The 26,402-nt window shown below is 40.5% G+C and overlaps 1 protein-coding gene across 6 annotated transcripts in view; it reads right to left on the bottom strand.

Moving 5' to 3' along the window:
• Positions 1 to 352: 352 nt before the first annotated feature.
• TRERF1 (transcriptional regulating factor 1) overlaps positions 353 to 26,402 on the bottom strand; it is a 305,915-nt gene continuing 279,865 nt past the window's right edge. For 4 of the 6 annotated variants that reach the window (XM_069065954.1, XM_069065958.1, XM_069065952.1 and 1 more), the window contains 6 exons: positions 22,922 to 23,010; positions 21,141 to 21,254; positions 16,208 to 16,249; positions 13,621 to 13,821; positions 9,075 to 9,283; positions 353 to 3,890 (listed from right to left, as the gene is read on the bottom strand). In XM_069065954.1, the coding sequence (XP_068922055.1) occupies positions 3,572 to 3,890; positions 9,075 to 9,283; positions 13,621 to 13,821; positions 16,208 to 16,249; positions 21,141 to 21,254; positions 22,922 to 23,010 (974 nt within the window). In that variant the 3' untranslated portion in view covers positions 353 to 3,571. The remainder of the gene's footprint in view (positions 3,891 to 9,074; positions 9,284 to 13,620; positions 13,822 to 16,207; positions 16,250 to 21,140; positions 21,255 to 22,921; positions 23,011 to 26,402) is intronic. The other 2 variants (XM_069065957.1, XM_069065959.1) reach the window with 1 other exon arrangement.

Here is a 26,402-nt window from a genome sequence, read left to right as displayed (position 1 = left end):
TAGTTCTTTCTGAAAATCTATCAATATGTTGAGGGGTTACCATTTCTTTTAAGTATGGCATCTCCAAAAATACTATGGTCATTTCTCTTAAATTGCAAAAATCCAGGTCAAAAAAAAAATTCTAGAACCCCCACTTTTTAAGGAATGAACCTTTTTTTAAAGGATCAGTCTATAAAGCATCTTTATTTGTTACATATGATATTTATATATAACTTTGCTTTCCAACCTGAAACTTAAAAAATAAAAGCAACCCATAGCCATTTAAAAGAGTTTTGGCTTGCCGTAACAAAAACAGAAAAATATCAAGGAACATCTTTAGCAAAATGTAATTATAAAACTCACTAGAAAACTGTTTTGGCTGAAATGCAACATAAAGTTCTTTATTTTTTCTTTCTTTAAAAAAAACACACACACAAACACAACACATCACAAAGGAAATACTATGAATATGTCATACAAAGCGCTTTGGCAATGTACCAAGTATACTGCATGCTGGGAAAATACAGCCGAACACACCAAAGATCATGAAATCAAACTCAAAAATGGCACGAACCCGAATAAATTACATCCAGCAAGGAGAAGGCATGCAAGCAAGCCGTTGAGAACAGAACATCAGGAAGTAATAACAGGAACCGAACGTAACCACAGCTTTAAAATGTTTTCCTTTTTAATACATTAAACTTTTTTTTTCAAAAATACTCTTCTTTACAATAGAACTCCTAGAAAATATTTACACCCTTCTGCTAATAAAATATAACAGCAGTTAAATATATCTGAAAATAAGATGGGCTTTTTTTTTTCCATAAAATATATCTGTTAACTTTTTCTGTACAAGCTTTCTCAAAGAGGACTAGATTCACTAGTGAAAACATCTGAGAGTAAACATCAACCTTGTTGAAGACATTAACTGTTAAAAGTGAAAAGTGTTGTTTATTGGGGTTTTTTTGGAGCAGGAAGAAGCCAAAACAAGATACTGATGCAGGCAGAATATTTTTTTTAATGAAAAGTAAAAGTAGAAAGGTAAGTGCATTTCTTTTGATATGAATTTGATTCTTTTATGGATAAATGATCAGGAAATACCAATTCAGGAACCTGGACCCATCTGTCTGTGTGGGGAGAATTCTTTGGTTATTTCATGTCAATAGCATTATGTGGAACTAAGTAGAAAGTTAAAAAAAATTGTACCTTTTGAGTTTTGTCTCTTTAATGTTGAAAACTGGGACATGTGGGTCATCCTCTGAAAAGAAGGAATGTACTCACTGTCTTTATAGACTCTGTATGTTTTTATGTTTGACAGACAGACTTTCAGATGCTGGAGACTGCTGTGACCTTGGACCCAGAAACAGGGCCACCCTAGAACCATCCTACTAAACCTGGGGCTCTGTTCACACAGGGGGCATGACTGGCCTGGAGGCACCAGCTGGTCCAACCATGACACCCATGACATGGAAGGTCCTGGGTTCAACAGTTTTATAATGGTTTCACAATATGGGGGAGACTGCCAGAAACCCCTCAACACATGCAAGAAAAAAAATTCATTTAAAAGATGCATGAAATCTGAGGTTTCAAAACCCATCTGAAATGGCAATGAATGACATACAACTATACATTTATATTTTAAGCAGAGGGAGAGGGAAACTAGGAAATTCCATTTTTTTAAAAGCACAATTGATTGAAACAAGGCTCATTTGTTCATTTGCTTATGATTATTTTTGTCATTATGCTCTGAGGCTTTTGTGCATAAGCCAGGAATGAAGCCAAAGTGCCCATGTGATAAAAGACACTGGCTGGCTTTTTCCTGGAGACAGATATTCGCTGGGGGGTGTTGAAAGGCCACTATGAAAAGTGGCCAGGCTCTTCTCTCCTGAAACCCCTTCTTCTCTAATCCTATTCAATGTCAAGCCATGGCCGGAGGTACGCCCCTCATTGGATCAGCACAAGGAACCAGGGACCTCAGAGATAAAGAATGAAAGACGATGGGTGGGAGGACCTCCAAAAAGGTTTAAAAAGTCACATGGCATTCACTTTACAGTGGTTGTCTGTGAGAATACTGTTCCCTACCACACTGGGTCCCAATCCTGGAACCTCCCTAGTTTCCCCAAGTTTAATGGAAGACAATCTGTCTTGTCTGAAGTGGAAAAATATCTGAGCTATATAAACTACCTGTAAAAGAACTGAAGACTTATTACTTTCAAGTATGCACAGTAACACTGCTGTCAGGGTCAAGGGAAGGGGGAGCCCAGCTGTGTCTTGAGAGAACCCTGAAAATTACTTAAGTAAATCATTCCTACTAAGCATATTCTGGGTCTGAATGCTAGAACACTGTGGCCAGAGGAGTGTAGTGGAATCACCATGGGCCTTCTTCACTTGGTATTTCCTTGTTTATGACCACTTGTTGGCTTGGCAAACCCCTTCCCCATCCCATAGTTAGTGCAGAGGTAAACTTGAGTCCAGCATCTGTGAGTCCAAGCTAAATCCTAATAAATTTTCACAGTACTTTTAAATGGCACAAGGTCTTGTTTTGGGCTCCCCTGTTGAGTGTGAACAGCGGTACTAAAAGGACTATGAACCTCCTATCAGCTACCTTGTTCTACAAAGAAAAGCCTGTTTCCTAAGACAACTCCTTACCTTAGGAAGTTCACTACTCTCTCTCCCTCCCTACAAATGGAAGAACTCCCAACTTGCTATATCAGTATACCTCGTACTTCTAGTCGGCACGTAGCCTGGGATCTCCCTCACCCCTTTCTAACACACAGTAGCTGTCACCAGTGAGGTCAGGGTCACCAAATGTGGCCCTCCTAACAAGCAGCATTTTAATCCCAAGTGGGCTCCACCCACAGAAGCATCAGCTCCGTTCTCCCACCTGGGGGAATGGTAAACTACTGCCTTATTAAGAACCCTGATGGAGAGAAGCCTGAGAATACATAGCACTTTGATTCCTGTAAAGAGAACCACCATTTACAAGAAAGGCAGTGTGAAGATGGACCTTCATTCACATTGGCTCAACTTATCCAAGGATGTGTATGAAGGAACAATGACAGAAAAGGGCCTGTTTTGCCCAATTTACTACCACTGCATGCAGTTGCAAAGATGCAATGGGACAGTGGAACATGGACTCTTGCATCACCCAGAAAAGCAGGGCCTGAGTCCCCACCCTAAATCTGTAGTGCCCTCCAGGGACATGAGAAGCTTTGGGTAAAGTGTGAACTTGATGCCTGAGACTTGAGATCTTTCCCATGAAACATCTGGGGGGAAATGGAGATGGAAACATCAGGCCCACTGGCCATCAGGAGCAAACTCATGAGAACATAACCCAGATGAAACATTTCTTAAAGATATTTGTGCCAATTATTTATTTCCCTCCCACCCCCCAAAAAATTTCTTTTTTTTAAAAAAAAAGGGAAAAAAAAATAAAGGTTTTTCTTTTTCTTTTTTTGGACCTGAATAAAAGGAACTCCTTTTTAAAACAGGTAGTTTAAAATGGTTGCAAATAATGCAGACAGTCATGGATTCCTGACCAGTAAGGAAGAGCGCCAAGGGCCCGAATTGTCTCTCAGGGAGATAGGATTCTTTACAGTTCTGTGTCACCCTGCAGCAGAGTGGGGTCATCATCCAAGAGGAGGTCTGTGTCCACAACTTCAGTCTCTTCCATGACACCTCCCAACTCCTGGACGACATCGTCACCAAGAATATTGACATCTTCCACATGTTTTATTAAACTCAGATGGTCCAGGGGAATCAACCCGGATCCCACTGGCCCAGTAGTCCTCTCAATAGCGGCTGCCATTTCAGCAGCAACTGCAGCTTTCTGGGCTTTCTGCCTCTGTTGTTCCTCCTGTTGTCTATGTGTCTTCATGTGGGCATTACGGCTTTTGATCTTGAAAAACACCCTGAGATACAAGAGACAAGGAGAGGTTAGTGAGGTTCACAAAGATACTAGGTTTTTCATACCTTCCTCTTCTCAGCAGAGAGGAAGGAGGACTCTTTTTTTAAATTATATTTTAACATTCATTTTTAAAACTTTTGAGTTCCAAATTCTCTCCTTCCAACTCCTGCCCCAACTATTAAGAAGGCAAGCAATGTGACAGCAATTATACCTGAAGTTATACAAAATATATTTCCATATAACATAGCTATTTTACCAAAAAAAAAAAAGGCAAGAGAAATAAAGAAAAATTCATCAATTCTCTCTTTGGAGGTGAGTAGCATTTTTTTCAAAATGGGTCCTTTGGAATTATCTTGGATTACAGTATTGATTAGAATAGCTAAATCTTTCATAGTTGATCGCTGTTACTGTGTACAACGTTCTGGTTCTGCTGGCTTCACTTTTCATCAATTCATTGATGTCTTCCCAGATTTCTCTGAAACCACTCTTCCCCCTCCCCCACTATTTCTTATAACACAATAGCGTTCCATCACAATCATATACCACAACTTGTCCAGCCATTCTCTAGGCAAGAAGAATGGTGCAAAGAATATGGAATGGAACCTCAGAGGCCCATGGAGGCTAACTGGCCTGCATGGTGTAACAGAAAACACGGTGGCTAGACAATCAGAGGACCTGCATACTAACATCCTACCTCTATGACCTCAGGCAAAGCACCTCCCTGGACTTTGGTTTCCTCACATATAAAATGAGGAAGCTGGAGTATACACAGGAGACTCTGAGGTCTCTTCTAGCTTTTGACATATGATCCCAAGGATCCCAGATGGAATTTGAACCTGTGGCCTACTGACTCCAGATCCCTTGTTCTTTTTGCCATACCATGCTGCTGGTGCTGTGTGTGTGGTCAATATAATAACTGTTGTTGATTTGTTGTAAGAGTAGCCAGTAGGAGTGGTGTAGGGAGTTAATTCAGAAATTACAGGGTTGTCTAAAGAAGAGGCATCAATAAAACTCTTGTTTTTTTTTTAAATTTTTTTCTTTTTAAAGATTAGGTTTTCCTAATACTCAGTACTTTCTGAAGTGTTGCACTAGAATCTTGGAATCCTGGGGCAGTTAGGTGGCGCAGTGAATAGAGAACTGGCCCTGGAATCAGAAGGACGTGAGTTCAAATCTGACCTCAGACACTTAACACTTACTAGCCATATGACCTTGGGCAAGTCACTTAACCCCAATTGCCCTGCCTATCCCCCTCCACAAAGAAAAAAAAAGAAAGCTCCCACTTTAGACACAACTCATAATTAATTCCTGTTCTTTATCTTTCAGGCTTCAGTCCTGGGGAAAATAGCAGCAATGATGAAAAGGTTGCTTTGTCATGGAGATGACAAATTAAATCCAGTCTCTTAAAGTAACAGACATCATAAAGTAAAGGCCATAAATAATGAAAGCTAGCATTTACATATTGCTTTAAGGTTTGCAAAGCACTTTTCAAATATTATGTATTTGGGTGGTATTATTATCCTTATTTAATAGAAGAAGGAACCAAGGCAGATAGAGGTTAAATGACTTGCCCAGGGTCACAGCTAGTAAGTGTCTGAGACTGGATTTGCACTCTATTCTTACTGGCTCTGAGTTCAATGCTATTCCCCAAACCACATAGTGGCACAATGGATGTAGCACTGGGCTTGAAATCAGAAAGACTCATCTTCATGAGTTCAAATCCAGCCTCAGACACTTACTAGCTGTGTGATCCTGGGTAAGTCACTTAACTATATTTGCCTCAGTTTCTCATCTGTAAAATGAGTTGGAGAAGGAAATGGAAAACCACTCCGGTATCTTTGCTAAGAAATGCCCAAGTGGGGTCACAAAGAGTTGAACATCACTGAAACAACTCAACAACAACAATCTAGCTGCCTTTAGTTAAATTAGGTCATATGTTATGATAAACATAGGAAGACTTGTATAAACTGACCCAGACTGAAGAAAGCAAAATCAGGAGAACAATCTTCACAATAGCCACAATTAACATAAATGAAAATCACGTTAATAGGAAGCTGAACTCATTATTAGTGATGAACACCCTTGGTCTCAGAATATAGTTCATAACTCCTTTAAGGAATTATGGGTACAAAATGTTTCATATGTCCTTAGACATGGTCATACTATCAGTTGGTTTTTACTTGACATTTTTTACAAGGGAGGTGTGTTTGTGTATGAGGGATTACATATAGAAATGAGTGATATAAAGGAAAATAACAAACCTTAACTTTTTAAAATAAAATAAAGAAAGAACAGGTTAGCTCCATTTCATTTATTTGGACAGAGTTGCTAGTTGGTGGCTCTAACAAAATGTGGTACATTTTAACAAAGTTAACTAAATGTCAACTTTGATCTTTAGCAAACTAATCGACAATGCCTTTTGCAATTCTTATGTAAAAGGTGGAGAAATGCAGCAGGACTCCAGGAAAGTTAGGCAGAATTAGCTAATTGGCTGGACCTCAAATGCCATCATGAATGGCAACAGTCCAACTTAGGAGATGTACAGTGGAGTGCCCCAGTGACCTGAGCTTGATCCTACCCTGTTTGCCATTTCTATCAATGATTAAGATAAATACATAGATGGCAGGATGATCAGATCTGTAGATGGCACAAACCTGGGAACTACAGCTAACACATTCGATGACAAAATCAGGATTCAAGAAGCTAGAACACTAGACCAACTTTAAAACAATGAAATTTAATGGGTCAAATTAAAGTTGTACATATCGTTTCCAAAATAATAAACCTTACATGGATTTCACAGGGTTAGACAGAAGTTAATCTGGAAAAAAAATTGGGGGTTTTTAGTAAATTATCAACTTAATGAGTCAAATGAGTTGTCATCTAAGTTGTCTTAGGCTACGCTAAGTGAGGTGTATACTGTCCAGGACTATGGAGTTTGGCTATACACTTTGCCCTGCTCTGACCACATCTATATTCTATTCTAGGTGCCATATTTTAGGAAGGACCTTGATAAGCTGGAAGTCATTTATGGTGGGGCAGCAAGGATGGTGAAGGCCCTGAGACCATATACAAAGCTAAGCTGAAAGAATTGGGGATGTTTAGCCAGAAAACCAGAAGAATGTGGGAAAGGGGGCACATAATAAATGCTTCTATACATCTGAAGTGCTGTCACATGGAAGAAGAGGTAGACTTAATCTACTTATTTCTACTGGACAGAATAATGAAAACTGGTTGGAAAATGCAGAAGCAGATTTAGGCCTGAGGTAGTTCCTAACAATTCTAGCTATCCAAAAGTGGAGGGGGTCTCCCCTAGGAGGCAGAGAGAGGTACCATCCTGAGTACTATGGAATACAGTAATAATTTCTACTACTTTTATCTCCTTGACTCTTGCTCTCCCTACCACTGCCCCCTACCCCCATTTCATTGTCAAGTATTTTTCTTGAATGATTCTCACAGGCCTATAATACGGCTTTTTGTTTACATGACTGGGTGGTCTATGCTAACTCTTATGAAGTTACACATGATGACCTGAGCGGATACAGGTGGGTTGAAGCATGAATGGAAAAGAGAAAGCCCAAGTCCCATTCTGTGATTTTCCCACTCAGGCCAAATCTGGAGTCAGGCTGGGCTGCTCCTGACTCTCTAATTGAAGAGGTCCACTCTTGGAATCATATTCAAATCACCTGAGAAGCCCCTCCCTGCCAGGATACATATAACAAACCAATGGGATTGGGTTTAAGATCCATTTGACCCAAGAACATGTAAGCTCATTGTTCTTTTTGATACCAACCTCCAGAAGTCAGAGATGTAACCCAAACATACCTGTTTCTCTCTTAATAACTCATAATGAAACTATCTCTCTGAAATCATCTAAAGTCTTCTTAAATGACACTCCCTCTTGGGAGTAACAAATCCCATGGCTTACTCACAAAGAAACACCCTATGCCTTGTCATTTACCCCAAAACTACACCTTCACAACTCTCAAGGTGGAGCCTAGTGTTGGGGTGCTTGGCATGATCCCTGGTCTGACATTCAAGGGTCTCAAGAATCTGTAGTCTCCTTACCTTTACAATCTTATCACTGACTATACCAATCTAAATCAATTCACACCCAGAACTTCAAAGATCCCAAACTCCTTACATGGTCTGCCCTTTCCTTCCTCCACACTCTGCTCACATTGTTCCCGATATTTGGAACATTCTGTCCCCAATACTTCCAAGTCTACCCCACCACTGTCTGCTATAATCCTTCAAGGTCAAACTGAAACTCTTCCCTAGGCCTCCTCCTTGAATTCTTCCTAGATCCCTTAGTCAGTAGTAATGGGCTTTCTTTCTTCTGAACTAACAAGTTCTGCATTCAGGATGCCTTATTTTCTATTATAATACATCTATCTACCTGTTTGATTTCACCACTATTAGATTATGAGAGGAAGAACTACAGTTTATTAGTCCTTACCTTTCTCTTGGAGTCTATCACAATACTCTGTGTATAATTTATGTTAGCTGACTATGAACAGAACTGAGTCATAGCTTAATTATAATGACCAAGCAAGTCCCTGAAGAAGAGACAAGATAAGGAACCTCCTTCTCTTTAATTCAGAGGTGGGCAAGGGAATAGTGCCTACAATGTCCCAGATACTGTGCTAGCCCTTTACAAATATTACCTCATTTGACCCTTACAACATCCTGCAAGGTAGGTGATACTATTATTTCCATTTTACAGTTGAGGAAACTGAGGTAAACCGAGGTTAAATGACTTGTCCAGGGTTATACAACTAATATGCATCTGAGGCTGGATTTGAACTCATAACTTTGATTCAGATCCACATGGGAGTGTAGAATACTGACTATACTATCAGAGACAGCCAATGTATTGATTGGTTTTGCAAAACTGCTGTTTTTCTTTCTTTTAAAAAATATCTGTTACATACAATGGCCTGCTGGGGTATGAAGAGGGAAGGAGGGATATATCTAGAAATGAACATAATGAGAGAACAAATGGCATCAATAAAAATTTTAGAAACAAAATTTAAAAAGAATATTTGCTGACTTTAAATGTGAGCCTGACTCAGCCTTCCTCTTTCCTGGATGAAGAGCACCCACCTTCTTAACCCAGGGTCTTACTGAACAATGAGAACTGAATCAGTGTAATGAGAGAATTCAATCTGTGGTTGCTGGTCTTACTTACTTCCCACACTCCTTGCAGGGGAAGACAGTGGTCGGGTCGGTCTCACCACTTGCAGTGCTGTGAGCTGGTGAGCTCTTCACAGAACAGTACCCACTCTGGGTACCCTGCTTCTGTTTTGGAGGGGGAACCGAGCATCGGGCTTTGGCCACTTGGTTTGTGCCACCATGGATGCGGGCATGGCCATTCAGTGCCTGCCGAGAGCTGAACACCTGGGCAAGAAAAGGAGCATACATGACATCTACAATCTCAACAATAATATTAATAATAATAAGCAATAGTGAATACTGGCAGAAAATGCAGGGTTTCCTAGGAACACCTTTACATCTTTTCTTAAGGCAGGGAGGTTTTAACCCATTTATCCTTTAAATTTCCACCCTAAAGACCTGTTGTACTGATTAGAGATTGCACCTCACCTGGCCAACAATTTCAGGCAGCTTACTAGCCACGCTTCACTTTATTCCCTATTCCCTATCCATCTTCTCCCCCTGCCACCATGCCTGATTTCAACTCTTAGAACCATGATTGAATCAATCCTGTTACTGCTGCTGGGAGGTATATATCAACAGACCCCGCTACAGCTCTACTAATCATTCCTGTAACTTTCATTACAAAGTACCCCGACCTTGGCCACTACTTTCCTATGAATATTGCCTCCTCCTATTAGAATGTAAGCTCTTTTAACCTTATAACTTCCTGACAAAGAGCTGATATACTTAGGGTTTTGAATAAGACACGCATATTTTTGTATATAGTCAAAACAGGAATTTGTTTTGTTTTACTCTGCATAATTGTTAAAAGCATTTTTTTGGGTACATTTTTCTTTTTTTTTTTTTTTAATTTTTAGATTGTAAGCTCCTTGAGGGCAAGAGCTATCTTTTGCCCCCTCTTTGTATCCTCAGTTCTTAACATAGGGCTGGGCACACAGTATACACTTAATAAATGTTTATTTATTGGAAAAAAAAAGAACATAAACAATTAAGAATATATGGGCAAAGATTGCCTTGTTTTTGCATCTGTATGCCCAGGCTTTGCACATGGTGAACATTTAATAAATGCTTTTTATTCATTTAGAAGGCTTTAAAGATTGCAAAATACATTGTGCACATGATCTCATTTGATCCCCCTATGTTAGATTTAAAAGTAGGTCAGTCAACTGTCTCATAGCCAGTAATAAGTCAGCCATAGCCTCCATCACTGAATGGGAGGGAATGCTGATAAGATGATACCCTGCCTCCATGAAGCTTTTAATCATTGAAAAAAATGTCACTTTGGTAGATATTTCTGACAAGAGCAAAGAAAATAAAGGAGAAACACACCCACTCAAAATTTTCCATAAAAACACTAGGGAAACTTCCCAGAAAACACCCCGTTTCTTTAAAAAAAAAAAGTCACAGAGATTGAAATTTAAAGTCATGCCATATATGACAGATTTGACACCTGAACGTATAGATAAGGAAATAACAAAAAGTCAGTGGTAACTCCCAGTCCACACTGGATAAATGATCAATGGATATGAGCAAATGATATTTTCAAAATACAAATTGTTATAAACATTTGAAAAAATGCTCAAACTCATTAGTAATTAAAGAGATGCAAATTAAAACACCTCTAAGGTGCCACCACACACCTCTCAAATTGGCAAAATATTATTAGAAGCAACAAAATTTAATGCTAAAGGGGTTGTAGAACAGGAAAACTCACTTGTTGATAGTTCACAACCGAAGACTATTTCTAGAGAGCAATCTAGGTATACACAAACATCATAAAAATAATCATACCTTTTGACTAATTTTATTGTTGAGACTATATCCTCAACTTGTTATGTGTAAATACACAGGAGTTCACTCTTCTTAGATTTTCATATGTAACATATATGTAATCACATAATCAAATGTATATATTAATGTGCACGCATGTACATGCACACGTGCACATCCCCACACTCCCCCTAGAAACAACCGTAATGTCCAACAATGGTGTAATGGTTGTCAACATGTTACTGTAATGGAATTTGTTGTTTGGTTGTTTCAGTTACTCTTTGGACCTCATTAGCGGTTTGTTTGACAAAGATACTGGAGTGGTTGCCATTTCCTTTTCCAGTGCGTTTAAGGGCAGAAAATATGAGAAATAAACAAATCTGGAAAAACCCTTATGAAAAAATGTAAGCAAGCTGAGTCAGAAGAAAGGCATACATACTAATTGCATCCATATAAAAGGAAAAAATGAATGGCCAAAGAATCCTGATGAAGGTTTAGAAGTGGCTGAAAAATACTTCATGCACTGAAATTCCTTTAAATGCAAATAATTATTATAAAAACGTAGTTGGCTGTATCAATGCCCAGGGTTAAGTTTTTAATAAAACAGTTAATTTTTTTTTAAAGAAAAAGACACAGAGAGCTCAGCATCCCAGAATCAAATCAGAGTCCCAAAAGATCTCTAATTCCAGGTCACTGAATGATAAAGACAGATACAATCTCTTTGCTTCCAAGTCTCTCATCTTTTTAATTTTTTTTTTAACCTAACTCTCTTAGAGAGGAGGTATGGCACACTTGAACTGAAATCCAGAAGTTATTTGGTCGTGTCTAACTCTATCATGGGGTTTTCTTGACAAAGATACTGGAGCCATTTGACATTTCCTTCTCCAGTGCACCCGCATTTTACAGATGAGGAACTGAGGCAAATAGGGGTTAACTGACTTGCCCAGGGTCACACAACTTGTCAGTGTTTGAGGCTGGATTTTAACTCAGATCTTCCTGACTCCAGACCTAATGCTCTATCCACCATACTACCTAGTTGCCCAGTCTAAAACATCTGGGTTAAAATCTCACCTCAGATGTTTACTATCTTCTATGTGGCCTTAGAGAAGTCACTTAAGGTCTCTGGGCCTCAATTTCTTCACCTGTAAAACAAGGGGGTTGAACTAGATGACTCTGAAGACTCCTTTGAGCACTAAATCTATGATCCTATGTCCTCTCATTACATTTTGAGTTGAGTGAGATTCTGGGTTAGTATTTCAATAAGAAATACTACTGGTTTCATCCAAGGGATGCCCAGTGCCTTCTAACAAGTAGCCTTCTTTTACACCTTAGCAAACCTCACCATCCTGTGAAGGATACATGTCTTAAGGCAGTGAGATGAGAGGCTTGGTTCTTCATACCAGTACAGAGAGGGAGCAACCTCCAATTCCTGGAGATGTGGAATGGTCCTGTACCTTAAGGAAACCTGATTTAGGAAAATACTCTTAAAGCAGACTAATGGTCGGGGGGTGGGGAGAGGGTTTAGGAGGGGAAAAGGGAGGGAAATAAGCACTCTTCAGTCACTAACATTTAAAAAAAATAAGACCAGTCTTATTAGTTTTAAATAGTAGGATATGTACAGCACCACAGTTAAGCAATCTGAGTAACTCAAACTAAGCTAATACTGTTCAATTAGAGATCCTTTGGGAAGCTGCTTTAAGGAAAAGTTGTGAATGTCATATTCATTTTATGTGAAATAAAGGCACTGGAGAGGAAATCTGTTCTGTTAAATGACACGCACGCACACACACACACACATACACACACACACACCCTCTTCTGATGTTGTTTACAGCACTCTTTGGCATAGAAAATCCTTGTTTCTTTTGGCACCCCCCACCCAGACAGGGGGGAGGTGGGGAAAGGTATACAGGATCAAAGAACATTGCCACCAAGTCTGTCTCAGTTTTAACAAATTTCAAATTAACAGGAATCAAAACTTTGAGGAATATAGGAATATTCCTACATATACACATACATATGCAAATATTTAAATACATTGTATGGATATACATACATGTGTAATAGAAACACACATATGCACACATGTATACTGCATACAATAAAACCAAGGACAATTTATTGTATGTGCATATAGCACATATACATACAGTACACATATATGCATCTATGTATTAATGTAACCAGCGTGACATATGTAGGAAAACCCAGACCTGTAACCCAGATAAATTAGGGGGTGAATATTCCCATTATACTTTACAAAAAGGGTTCTCTTATGCAATTAAATGTATACAGCTAGGTGGCACAGTGGATACGTATCCAGTACCAGGAAGTCAGGAAGTCCTGGAGTCAGGAAGACCTGAGTTCAAATCCAGCCAACTGTGTGACTAGCTATGTAACCCTGAGCAAGTCACTTAACCTTGTTTGCCTCAGCTTCCTCATCTGTAAAATGAGTTGAAGAAGGAAATGACAAACCACTTCAGTGTCTTTGCCAAGAAAATCTTGGGTCACAAAGTGTTGTGGGGTCATAAAGAGCTGAACACAAATAAAATAACCTAACAACAAGTGTCAGAAGCCACTGATCACTGAAGATCTGCCACAAATGAAGTTAAAGCAGCCACAAAATAACAATCTAGCGAAGCAGTGGGCACATGGGATTCCATTTGTAAAGGGTGATTTATACTAAATCTTTTCAGGAGCTCCTATATGTGAAGCCCACCTGCATCTCCCCTGTTCCCTCTACCCCCACTCCAACACTAGCTGCTCGATTAGCACCCAGAGACACTTACAGAACCACAGTTTGGCATTTCACAGACAAAGGAGACTGAGGAGGGCGTAAGGCTCTGAAGCACTGGCAGGTCCATGGGTGCCGCCAGCGTGATTGGGGGAGGATCTGGGGACCTCTGCACATCGGGGTCTTCTTCTTTTGGGGACTTTCTGTCTTCTTCCAACTCTTCATCATCTTCTATTTCCTCCTCTTCTTCACTCGTCTGGTCACAAAAGGGCAAAGATAACAAAAGGGAAAGGGGGAGAAAATCCCCAAATGTTATATTTATTGAGGAAGCAGAACAGAGGTGCTAAGAAAGAAATGCTAAGCAGTGCATGTCTCCCATTCCCCTTCACAGGAGCTCAGAGTCTCGTTCTACAAATTTGGGTCCTACAAGTCTTGGGCCTTAGGTCAAGGAGGATGTTTTTCTCTCTTCCCTGGTTCTTTTCACTGCTCTTGGCAGGTTTCACCATCAACACAGACAGGCTCCTAGGTTTGGATTCTCCCACTTTGCTCAGCAAGAGAATTATAAAAAACTCCTTTGCCTTTTCATTGTAAAATCCATATTCTAAATATAATGGGTATCATGTCTTGCCTTGGGGTGGGGGAGGGATTAAAAGGAGAGAGAGAATTTGGAACTCAAAATAAAATTTGAAGAAGTCCACAAAGATCTGTATTCTATGTATGATGGGTATTGTATTTCTTGCCTTCTGAATAGGTAGAGAATTTGGAAATTAAAATAAAACTAAAAAAATTAAAAGCAAAAAAACCCTAAAACAATCCAAGGATCTGTATTCTCTCATACCAAGATGTATGAGGAATACAGATGGAGTATGATCTCCACTGGTAACAAGACTGAGAACCAACTTGAAAAGTTAATAAGATAACTTCCAATAAGTTTTTTCTCATGCCCTCCTGGTCTCCCTCCTATCTCCCCATGACTGGAGGGTACAGGGTTATTGTCCTCTAGGGTACCTCCCTCCCAGCCCTGTGGGGAGACATGAAATGGCATTTTAGCAGCTGCCTGGTACTTTTCAGGGACAAATGCTTATGATTCAAATACCAGCCCTTGCTGTGGCAGCACATGCCTATAATCTCTGCTACTAGGGAAGCTGAGGCTGATGGACTGGTTGAATAAAGGAGTTCTAAGCTATAACAGATTAAACAGAGTGAATGTCTGCACTAAGACTGGAATGAATATAATTAGAGTTCCTGGGAAGAGGAAGCTACCAGACTGCCTAAAGGAAGGGGGAGGGAGGGTGACCAGTCAGGTCAAATCTCCCATGCTGCTCAGTAATGGGACTGGATTGACTAATGGACACTATACTTCTAGCACAGAAAGGATAAAATGAAAAAAAAAAAACCCAAAACAGCCCCAAACTTCAAATATGAAACTTAAGTGGAAATAATATGCTAAATGTAAACACAATTTCTCACTCAGAATTAATTTCCTTCTCCCTCATACAATATACCAAGACTTTCATATGTCATTGTTTTGTTCTAAAAACAAGGAACTGGTAAAGAAAATGAGAACTGTTAGATTTAGGCCCTATTTATTTTTACTACTGATTCCTGAATAACTCTAGACAAGTCACTGTCCTTTAGGAACAGGGGAAAATTTTTAAATTATTTCAATCATTTTTTCTTCTTCTATTTTAGAGCGACATTGCCACAAGGTGGCGATGGTGACTGGAAAGAGAGGGTGAGGATGGTAAATATGGTTTGTACGTGCTTTCACACTGTATGATGTGCTCTGGCCTTAGGCCTTCCAGTCTTTGGATAACATTTTGAGCCATCCACACTCAAAAGCTTTCTAACTTGGCAGGGGGCTTGCTAATGTCTTATGTCAGTGACATCTATGGATAGAACCTCTGGGTCACCTCCATGAACATAATGAGTATAAGACCATAAAGAAATATTTTATCTTGCTTTCATAGAGCACTTAATCGTTATGCAACTATTATTCTCATCTGATCATCCCAATAACTCTTTGGAAGCAGGTAGCCCAAATATCATTATACCCAATTTACAGATAGGAAACCAGGTCTCAGAAAGGCAAAAATAACTTATACAAGGCCCTATCGCTAGCTTGAAGCAAAAGGAGTGGGAGGTGGGGGAGGGGAGTAGGGGGCGGAGACCTGATCCCAGGTCCAGTATTCCTTTCTCCTTATTTCACTTCTCACCAGAAGCTACTTCAGGTACCCTGCATTCCAACCTTCTAAATGTGTAGGGGAGGAGGGAAATGATAACCAGGCTCTTTCCTCCTGTCTCCTGGGAGCTCAGGTCTCCCTGTCTTTGAGAGGGAGGGAGGAAGGAGGACAGTTCTATGAGATAGCTTTTTAGGCATTTCCCAATACTCAAATTGAAAAGGAAGGGATTCTAAAAAAGAAAGCTGCATTGCTGGAAATCAAACATGTCCCTGCAGTGTAGTCATGTGTATTTTCTGACCCTGAAACATGTTAACTATTGAAAAGAGCAGTCTGCTACATGGTTTTGGTTCAGAGAACATGGTCTTTTCCTCATTTCAACTGCCAGCTACTGTTTAACTTCCTTCTCTCCCTTCCCCTTCTCCTTTGATCCTCTGCTCATACCCTATCAAACAATCTTACCTTGGCTCCACCCAGAGGTGTCTTCCTAAGTGTGCCATTGACCTAGGGGAAGAAGGAGGTACAACCCAAATCACCCTTCCCTGCTATTTTTAAAGTAAGCACTCTATAGTAATCCCCTAGGGCCGGGGTTATTGATCCCATCCCACCACCCCATACAGGATCAGAGGGTGGAGATACAGGATTAGGGAAAAGAACTGGACCTGTAATTCCATCCCTATAAGGAACACCTACCTGGATGAAAAAAATTCCCTTGACCAACACGTCTGTACTTCCTTGACAATTTCTAAAGTTGCTTGTCTACAGCAGCAGAGTTAAACTCAAATAAAAATTGGGCATATAAACCTAACACAAGGATCCCTGCAGGTTGCATATTGACTTTAAAAAAACCTCACAAATTAACATTACCTATGCTTTATTGTATTTTAGTTTATTTTGTTAAGTATTTTCCAATTCCATTTTAATTTGGTTGGCCTGCATGTTTCACACTTGTGACCTAGAGCCTTAAGAGATCAAGCGACTTGTCCAAGGTCATACAGCCAGGATGTTGGAAAGGCAGGAAAGGAACCAGGTTTTCCTGGCTCTGACAGTGATTCCCTACAGCTACCCCACCTGCCTTTTACAATACTGCTTCTCTAGAAGAAGCCACTATGACTCTAACCTGAGGTCTTTCACAACCCAAAAATTTCCATTTTCCTTGAGCAACTCTTGGGAGGTTTATGTAGTGTTTTTCCCCAAAGGCAAGAAAAGAGACTTGAGTTGCTTACACTACTGACCCCGAATCAAGATTTTCTTGTTTCAGAAGACTTGAGTCATCTCATACATAAGTTGTTTTGTTCTCCTTGAGTTCACAGGCCATGCTGGTGTGGGCACCTCTGGCACTGCCCCACTACTAAAGAACTGTGGTTAGTGAGCCAAGGGACTGCAAAGGAATAGCACTTCCCTCCGTCTTCCTGCCTCCAGCCCTTCACACCAACCCCACCTCCCATCTTCCTGGACAGGCTTCCTTTAAGTCCCAATCAAAATCCTGTCTTTTGTAGAAAGCCTTTCCCATCTCTCTTAATTCTAGTGCCTTTCCTCTGTTAATTATTTCCTATTTATCCCATACATAGTTTGTTTTGTATATATTTGCTTGCATGTTGTCTTCCCCATTAGATTGTAAGCTCCTTGTGGGTGGAGATTGTCTTTTGCCTTTTTGTATCCCCCAGCACTTAGCACAGTACCTGACACACAGTAAGCATTTAATAAATGTTGAATGATTGATTGATGGAGCCTTGGTAACTTTACAAAGCAAACAATGATGTTCTGTCCTTCCTTGATAGTAATCTCTTTTCTCAGACTCTCCTTAACATAGGCTCCCAGGAGAACAGCTTTAGAACCGGATGGAATCTTGGAGGCCACTGAGCCCAAATCCCTTATGTTATAGATGAGGAAAATGAAGCACAGAGAGGGAAAGTGACTTTCCCAGAGTCGCACAGCCATTAAATGTCCAAAGCAGGGTTTGAACCCTGGCCTTTCTGCATCCAAGTACTAGACCCTATTCAGCATGACACACGGCCTCTCATTATCCCCCAGGTTTAAATCAGAGTTGCTTCCGACCATCAGGAAACACAAGCTCTGCTGCTTCAGGGAGCTATCTAAGAAGCACCAGGACAACTAGGAAAAGATTGGCTGTAACTAGAGTCTAGTGCTATCGTTGATGTGACCTGCCTTCTGGATATAAAGCAGTCAGAGAATCAGAAAAATGCAAGGGGGCTAGAGAAGCCACAGAGACCCCATCTAGATTAATCCTCCAGATGTTAATGAGGCTTGGAGGGATGACAGGCTTCTAGTCTCAGGTCACACAGTAAATCAGTGACTGAGCAGGATTAGAACCAAGGTCTCCTGAGTTCTTGCTGCTACAGTAAAGCTGTCACAATGGTCGTTCTTACCATTCATTTCCATTCAAGTCAACAACAATATGCTCCTGCTATGTGCTCCTACTTTGTGCTTGGGACTGAGCTAGGAAGTGAGAACCCAAAGAAAAAAATATCAAGCCTTTGCTGACCCTCAAGAGGCAATTCATTTTACTGGCAATTAATTACAGACTTGTGATGGAGTCTCTTGATGGAGTTGCCTTATTGTTCATTTTCAACTGAAATAGAATATTGTCTTTAGATTATAAGCTTGTTGAAGGCAGACACTATCTTTCTTTTAATTAACCGGATCCCCAGCTCTCAGCACAGTGACTGGCACAAAATAGGTGCTTAATAAATGTTTAATGGATTGGATTGGACGTGTCTTGTATCCCTAGTTCACCAATAAATTCCTTGAGAGCCAAAGTCATTTCCTTAACTTCTGGGTATTCCACTCCATAACTAACAGCTGCTGTTCAGTTCTTTTGAGTCATGTCCAACTATTCATGACTCCATTTGGGGGTTTTCTTGGCAAAGATACTAGAGTGGTTTTCCAAGTCCTTCAGTTAACTTTACAGATGAGAAAACTGAGGCAAAGTTAAGTGACTTGCCCAGGGTAACACAGCTAGTAAGTGTCTGAGGCTAGATTTGACCTCAGGGAGATGAGTCTTCCCAACTCCAGGCCTGGCACTCTATCCACTACACTGTACTTCCTTGACAGGAAGTCAAGCTTAGCTGCCCCATAGCTAATATGGCATACTTTGCACAAAAAAAGCACTTTCTAAATATCTTGTGATGGTTTATGGGACATTTTTCTTTGTCTGTTCACCAGGTACAGATGAAGGCAAGCAGATGTTACAAGTCAATATTCCTACAAATAGTTAGTTAAGCCAATGTCTTCCTGGTAGAATGAAGTATGACAATCAGTTAGACTTGGAGTCTAAAAGATCCTCATTCAAAAACTGTCTCAGACACTTACTATGTGACTGTGGGTAAGTCATTTAACTGCTCATTTTTCTCAGTTTCTTCATTTATAGGGGGTAGGTAGGTGGCATAGTGAGTAAAGCGCTGGGCCTGGAGTCAGAGAGACCTGAGTTTAAATCTGTTCTCAGATGCCTACTAACTGTGTTAATAAGTCACTTAACCCTGTTTGCCTCAGTTTCCTCATCTGCAAAAAGAGCTAGAGATGGAAATGGCAAACCACTCCACTATCTTTGCCAAGAAAACCCCAAATGGGGTCATGAAGAGTCAGACATGGCTGAAAAATGACTCAGCAGCAATATGAGGCTATCAGAACTTCTCTGACATTTCTACCATGCCCCTAGAAGCTCATTACTGGGGAAACCTCACCATCTTGTAACACCTCATCAGCTTTGGTAGTCTGCCTCATCACCACTCTGTCCCTCTGATTAGATTATAAACTCCTTGAGGGCAGGAGCTGTTTCCCCTACCCTAACATTTATATCCCTGGCACTTAGCACAGTTCCTGGAACACAGTAAATGCTTAATAAATGTCATATGACTGGGAACCAACTTCACTGTGTTGTTGGGGATCAAATGAGAAACAGAAAAAGTGCTTATCACCTCCATATTCAATAAACTCCAGGGGCTCCCTATCACCTGCAGAATCAAATACAAAATCCTCTGTGTGGCATTCAAGGCCCTTCATAACCTAACACCCTCTTACCTTTCTTATCTTCTTACACCTTTCCCTCCCTCCAAACCTCCACATGCCCCCCCATCCAGTGACACTGGCCTCCTGGCTGCTCCACAAACAAGACTCCCACTCTGTGCTCCAGGCATTTTCTCTGGTGCTTGCACAAGCCTCGGAGACTCTCCCTCCTCATGTTCGCCTCCTGCTTCCCTTCTACAGTCCCAACTAAAAATCAGCCTTCGACAGGAAGCCTTTCTTAACCCTAGTGTCTTCCCTCTGTAAATTATTTCCTAATTATCATGCTTACAGTTGTCTGCTTGTTCTCTCTCCCAATTTGCCTTTCTTTGCATCTCCAGTAGTTGTAAAGTGACTGACACACAGTAGGTGCTTAATAAATGCTTGGTGACTGAGTGACATGGGCAAAAAGATGTCATTTCCAAATGAAATTACATTACTATTTATTTCCACTGTATGTATCTATATCTATATATCTACAGGTAGAGAGAGATAGGTGTCATGGCTACAGATCATGCTTAGGGGGAAAAAAAAAACTTGTACTAACATGGTTTTGGGCTATGGATGAACAAGATAGTATTTCTGCTATCATGTTATCTCCATAACCTTTGTCTTATTGCTGAAGGCCCTTCAAAGAAGGGCTGAAACATTCTTCTTATTATTATGAAAATAATAAACTGTGGGCATTCAACATAGTGAAAAAAGTATAAGACAACATATAACTAATAAGTTGTGTCCCCCTTATCAACTGAGAGTGGGCTTTCTCCTTTCATTTTACTCAGATTTATAGAACACAATTATTTCCCTGGGATTGTAGGACCACAGATTTAGAGTTGGAAGGGACATTAAAAAGCATCTAGTCTAAACCTGTAACTTTACAGATGAGAAAGCTGAGGCCTAGAGAAGGTAGAATTTACCCATGGTTTCACACAGGTAGTAAGTGACAGAGGCAAAATTTGAACCCAGGTCCAGTGATTCCTAATTCAGTGCATTTCCCACTGCTACATGTCAGGATCAGGAATCAGGAACATGTGGCCCACCCTGCGGTCAACAGACATATTCAGCTGACCCTCCTCCACCTAACTCAAGTTCAGGGTGACCTCACTCTCCTCCTGCCTGGCTGTGGGATGGGCTCACACTAAAGACTAGGGCATTAGAAGATATAGCTATCAAACATATTTCCAAAGAAATCACAGGGTCTGGGTGTAAAGCTCTGTCTGGACGGGTGGAAACAATGTCCTCTGTATTAACCACTGGCTTATTTTACTAGTCATATTCATGAAAAGTAATCCCTACACCCTTATTCCCTGGGCTGATAAGGTAGGTGGGATGGAGATGGGAAGAGAAGGGAGCACACAGCACCATCACTTACCACACAATCATCTATGATCTCTGCAAGACGCGTCCGATGTTTCCGGCCTAAGCGCATGATTTTTTTCCATGTGTAGTAGTACTCAACACATTGGGCCACTGTCTTAGACTTCACCTGGAGGGAAGGGGACAGATTGCTATGATTAACACTTCAGAACCTTCAAATAGCAATATTTTTTTTCATTTCAATGAAGGGAGGTTTTTGGTTTTTTTCTTCAAGCGACAAAAAATGCCCCCCCTGACATCAGTTGGAATGATAAACAAAAGGAAGAGAAGGGATGAGCTGCAAAATCATTTGGTCTAGCTCCAAGGAGGGAGAGAATTTTACTGACCCCTCGTCCCCCGCAAATGAAAGCAGATGTGGTACAAGATTCATTTCTCTGGTCTGATTGTCCATGCTTCTTCTCTCCCAGGTTGTTCAAAGGAACTTGGGCATATAGGACAGCAACACCATCACTACCACCACCTCCCAAAAAATTCCAGATACTTCATTAATGTCAAACTCTTTAGATGTGTTAGTTTTCCCAAACTACTTTTACCCCTTGATTCTTTATCATAATGGATGACTCTATGGGACGGGGAGAGGGGGAGGCTTCTTATTATAAGGAATAACTCTCTAGAAGGGCAAAAAAGACTCTTTGGATCAAGGGATGGACTCTGGAAAAGGGAAGGATCCCTTTTAATAAGGGATGGTTTTCTTTCCGGAGGAGGAAGGGGAGATTTCTTGTTATAAGGAATGGCTCAATGGGAATGGGGAAAGATACATTGGGAAATATAGGGGAAGTAATAACAAATTTTAAAAAGTTCTGGAAATAGGAATGGAACTCTACCCTTGAGAACAAAATAAGGATCTTTGCCTTCAAGGTGCTTCCAGTCTAATAGATGAAAATAAAACAAATAAGGGTAACATATATCAATACAGAAACGCACTAGTAGGGTACAAAATAATTCTATGACAATATGGGAAGATAATTACCTCTTGTTGGTGTTATTGTTTTGGGAAGGATAGGAGGAGAGAAGTCCTAGAAGATGCACATTATGATGGAGATTTAAAGAATAAGCAGGGATTTAACTGGGGAACTGAGGATGGCACTCCAAGCATAAGGAGTAGTTTGAATCAAGGCTTGGAGGCATGAGAACACTGGCATAGAACAAGGCATAGAGTTGTCCAGTTTGCCTAAAGAACAGAGTATGTATAGGGAAGTAAAATGAGACAAGAATGGAAATACACCAGGTCCTAGAGGCCTTTGAATGCCAAGGAAATGAGCATGAACTTTAATCAGGAGACAATAGGGAGCCACTCACAATTTTTGAAAACATGACCAGATTTATGGGCAAGGAAAATTAAACTGACAGTGGATCTGGGAAGATCTATTTTTTTAAAAATGCCTTAAGTATATATGCTGAGAGCCTATGGAAGGTGTTCACAGTAGGGGAAAAAGAAGAGAGGTAAGTTCAAAGCAATGTTTCAAAGAGAGAACTGATAAGTCTTTGTAACACCTGGATATAAAGAAGGTGGGGGGGAAGAAGAGTCTCCAATAATGCCAAGGTTTCAAAGCTGGGCTATTGAGTGAATGGTGACACCAAAGACACAAAGTAATCTTTAGTCCACACTATATTGCTGATTAATTAATTCACTGTTTATGAGATGCTGTATTAAGACTTTTTCTTTCAAACTTGGGGCAAGGAGCCCTGCCCACATATACGTTAGCCCACGTACATTAGCACACATGCAGTGGGCTGGAGAGGTTGTTTCATTTTAGTAAAGAGAAGTTTTCTTACCATCTTCTGTACAAAAATAAAATCTTTGCTGTAAGTGGCTAGTGCTTTGTTAAATAGTTTTCTTTCTAGGGAGGTCCACTTGTCTGATCCTAAGAAAAAGCACAAACATTACGTGAGCATCTCAACCATCTCCTGGGTGATTTTCTCTCCCCACAAATCTCAAGTGTTTCCTCTTTGTTGGTTATAAATTGACATCAGCCATGTGACAAAAAGCAGGAATTTAGAATGTGACAACCTACCGTTTACACAGCGGCCTTAAAAATGGCTTTATACATAACGGAGAGAGCCTTAGCTTGCCAGGGGAAATCCTCTAATCATCTGCCTAAACAAGGACATCTCTCCAGTTATAGTTGTTATTTGTCCTTTGTTCTCGAAGGGGACCAAGACATCAGGACTGTGATACTATGACATACTGACAGAGCCTTAGTAGGCCAGAGGAAATTCTCCAACCACCTGCCTAACCAAGGAAATCTCTCCAGTGTATTCTTCACAAAGTTGCTAGAGTGATTTTCCTAAAGTAAAAATAATAAGAATGATAATAATGATAATAGCTAACATTTATAGTGCTTCTTATGTGCTAGGCACAGTACTAAGTGCTATGTAATTGCTATCTCATTTGATCTTCACAAAAATGCCAAGAGGTAGATGCTATTAATCATCCCCATTTTTACAGATGAGGAAACTGAGGCAAACAGAGGGATTAAGTGACTGGCCCAGGGTCACACTGCTAGTATGTGTCAGGATGTATTTGAACTCTGGTCTTTCTGACTCTAGGCCCAGAGCTCTATCCACTACACCGCCTAGCTGCCAAAAAGTACAGGTCTAGTAGGGCAGAGTGGCACAAGCCTACAATCCTATGTACCAGGGGAGGCTGAAACTGAAGGATCAGCTGAGTATGGGAGTTCTGAGGCAGGGTAGGGCTCAGGTATCTATACTAATTCTATCTAGCACCTAGGAAGTGGGGGGCCACCAAGGTGCCAAAGAAAAAGCTAACCAACAAAGGTCTGTAAAACAAAGCAGGTTAAATACTCATTGTGATAGGCAGTGGGATCAGGTCTGTAAGGGAAGCTAGGTGATACAGTGGGTAAAGGAGTCAGGAGGACATGAGTTCAAATCCAGCCTCAGACACTGACTAGCTGTGCGACCCTGGCCAAGTCACTTAACCCTGTTTGCCTCAGTTCTTTCATCTGTTAAAGGAGTGGAGAAGAAAATGGCAAACCACTCTAGTATCTTTGTCAAGAAAACCCCAAATGAAGTCACAAAGAGTCAGACATGACTGACCCAATAACAACATGTCTATAAGTGACTACTGAACTTCCTGGCTAAGGTACATAGGGAGATTCAGTCTTCCCTTTCCATCCTCACCTGCAGAAAAAAAAAACCCTAAGTCTTAACATGTCACCTCTCTTAATTCAGTAAACTCCAATGGTGTACCCTGTAGTCTTTAAGATAGACTATAAACTCTTCTTTAGCATGTAAAGCCATTAACAACCTGACACCAAACTACCTTTCTAGTTTTCTTAAAAATGACTTTCCTTTCAGAGCTCAGGAATCAAGTCATGCTGGCTTCCTGCTGTTCCTCACAGGTAAATAACATTTACTCTTCCATCCCCACGTCTGCCTGCAACACCTCTCTCTTTATCTCTACCTCTTATAGTCCCTTATTTCTCTCAGATCTGCTCAAATGCCACCTTCTATATAAAACCTTTCCCAATTTCCCCAGTTACTACAGCCTTTCCTGCCAAAAGTTAACCTAAATTTATTTTTATATATACTTGTATATCTTTGTTGACTTCAATTGATTGTTGACTCTGTGAAGGTAGAGATATTCCTTTTTGTCTTTGTACTCCCAGCGCCTGACACATAATAGGGCTTAAAAATAAATGCCAGTGAGTTAGCTGTTTACTTTCAACAAGTCAGAAGGAAAAAGTGAGTTTGCAAAAGATAAGCAAAGGTTCTAGGGCCAGAACTCATGCAGACACAGGCTACATTAAAGGTTGTCTCAACTTCCACAGTTCTGCCATCTCCACATTTCTCAAGCTTTCCAGTCTTCAAGGTTAGTTATCACGATTGTGTTTGTGTCCTGGTCATACTGGCAACTAAAATCCTACATTATCCTCATCGTGGGCAGCCTGGCTGCTAAAGTCTCTCAGAATGTCCGCTAACAGACGTGTGAATTCAAAACGCCAACAATAAAATATAGCATTTGCCAGCCAGCAGAGGGGATAGAATCCCTTAATCCCTTGATAAATGTTAACCAGTTTACACCTAACTGCCCTGCCAAGCCCCAGAGAAGCTGTTTCAAGTAGCCACAAACCCCCTGGGTTTTTCTTTGCTTATGGATGGGGGAAAAAAGAATAAAAATAAAAAATCACTCTCCTTTATAGAGGCCATTAATATTCCCCACTGGATACTGGCAGTTTTTTAAAAGCTCTCTTCCAATGTTCTTGGCAAAGGTAAAAGATCACGACCTCTTCTCAGTGAGTTCAACAAGCATCTTGCTCTCAATACACTGATGAGTGAAGCCATCAAAAGGAGCCTGCCCAGGCGGCTGTCGTACCTGGAAAGTGTCAACGCCTCATGGATGAATTGGATGAAGTTCAGATGGACTAAATATCTTCTGGCACACAGAGGCTTGTTGGCAAGAGAGCATGAAGTCACAGTGGGATGGTTACTGGAGGACGGAGGCCAACTCCTCCAATGAAGCTATCTGTGCGTCCCTAGTACCATCTCCCTCCTTGATTTTCCTTGAGTACATATTGTGTCTCTCCAGTAGAATTCAGGCTTCACATTTATGGTTTTGTACCTTAAATGCTTTGCACATAGTAGGTGCTTAATAAATGTATGCTAAATTACAAGGTTACCTTGGGGAATGGGGGAGAATAAATTTTTGATTTCATAAGAGAGCTACCAGTTAAAAAAAATTGTTTTACCAATGTGGATTGGCAACCATTCACCAACTTGTAGTCTTAGAGAGTTAACTGAGATACTGAGACTTTAAGTGATCTGTCCAGGATCCCACAGTCAGTATGTGTCGAAAGCTGGACTTGAACCCAGGATATTCCTGTCCTAAACATGATGTCAATTCTATATCCAATATACCACAGTGACATATTGTAGTCAAATAAAAACTTTGATTTAAGATTTACAAAGTGTTCTCCTCAAAAAAAAAAAAACTATAAAGTCAATAATGTAAATATCATCTCCATTTTATAAAGAGGAAACTTAGTCACAAGACGTCAAATGACTGGTTCACGGTCACATAATATATGTCGGAGTAAGGAAAAACTTAAGCTACAAGAGACCTCAGAGGTCATCTAGTTCATTCCTTTCATTTAACAGATGAGGAAATTGAGAACCACTGATATTAAGTGACTTACTTTGGAAGTAGGAAATGTCAGAGGTGGGATCTAAACCCAGCACCTTTGACTGAGTCAGTTCTTATCCCACTATACTATGCTACCTCCTGTGAGCACAGTCT

The sequence above is a fragment of the Petaurus breviceps genome, unplaced genomic scaffold (assembly GCF_028583685.1).
Source record: "Petaurus breviceps papuanus isolate PSGF00001 unplaced genomic scaffold, PetGlider_PUasm1.0 90701, whole genome shotgun sequence".
Classification (NCBI taxonomy): Eukaryota; Metazoa; Chordata; class Mammalia; order Diprotodontia; family Petauridae; genus Petaurus; species Petaurus breviceps.
Note: the sequence above shows the minus strand (reverse complement) of the source record. Positions and strands in the feature narration are given on the sequence as shown.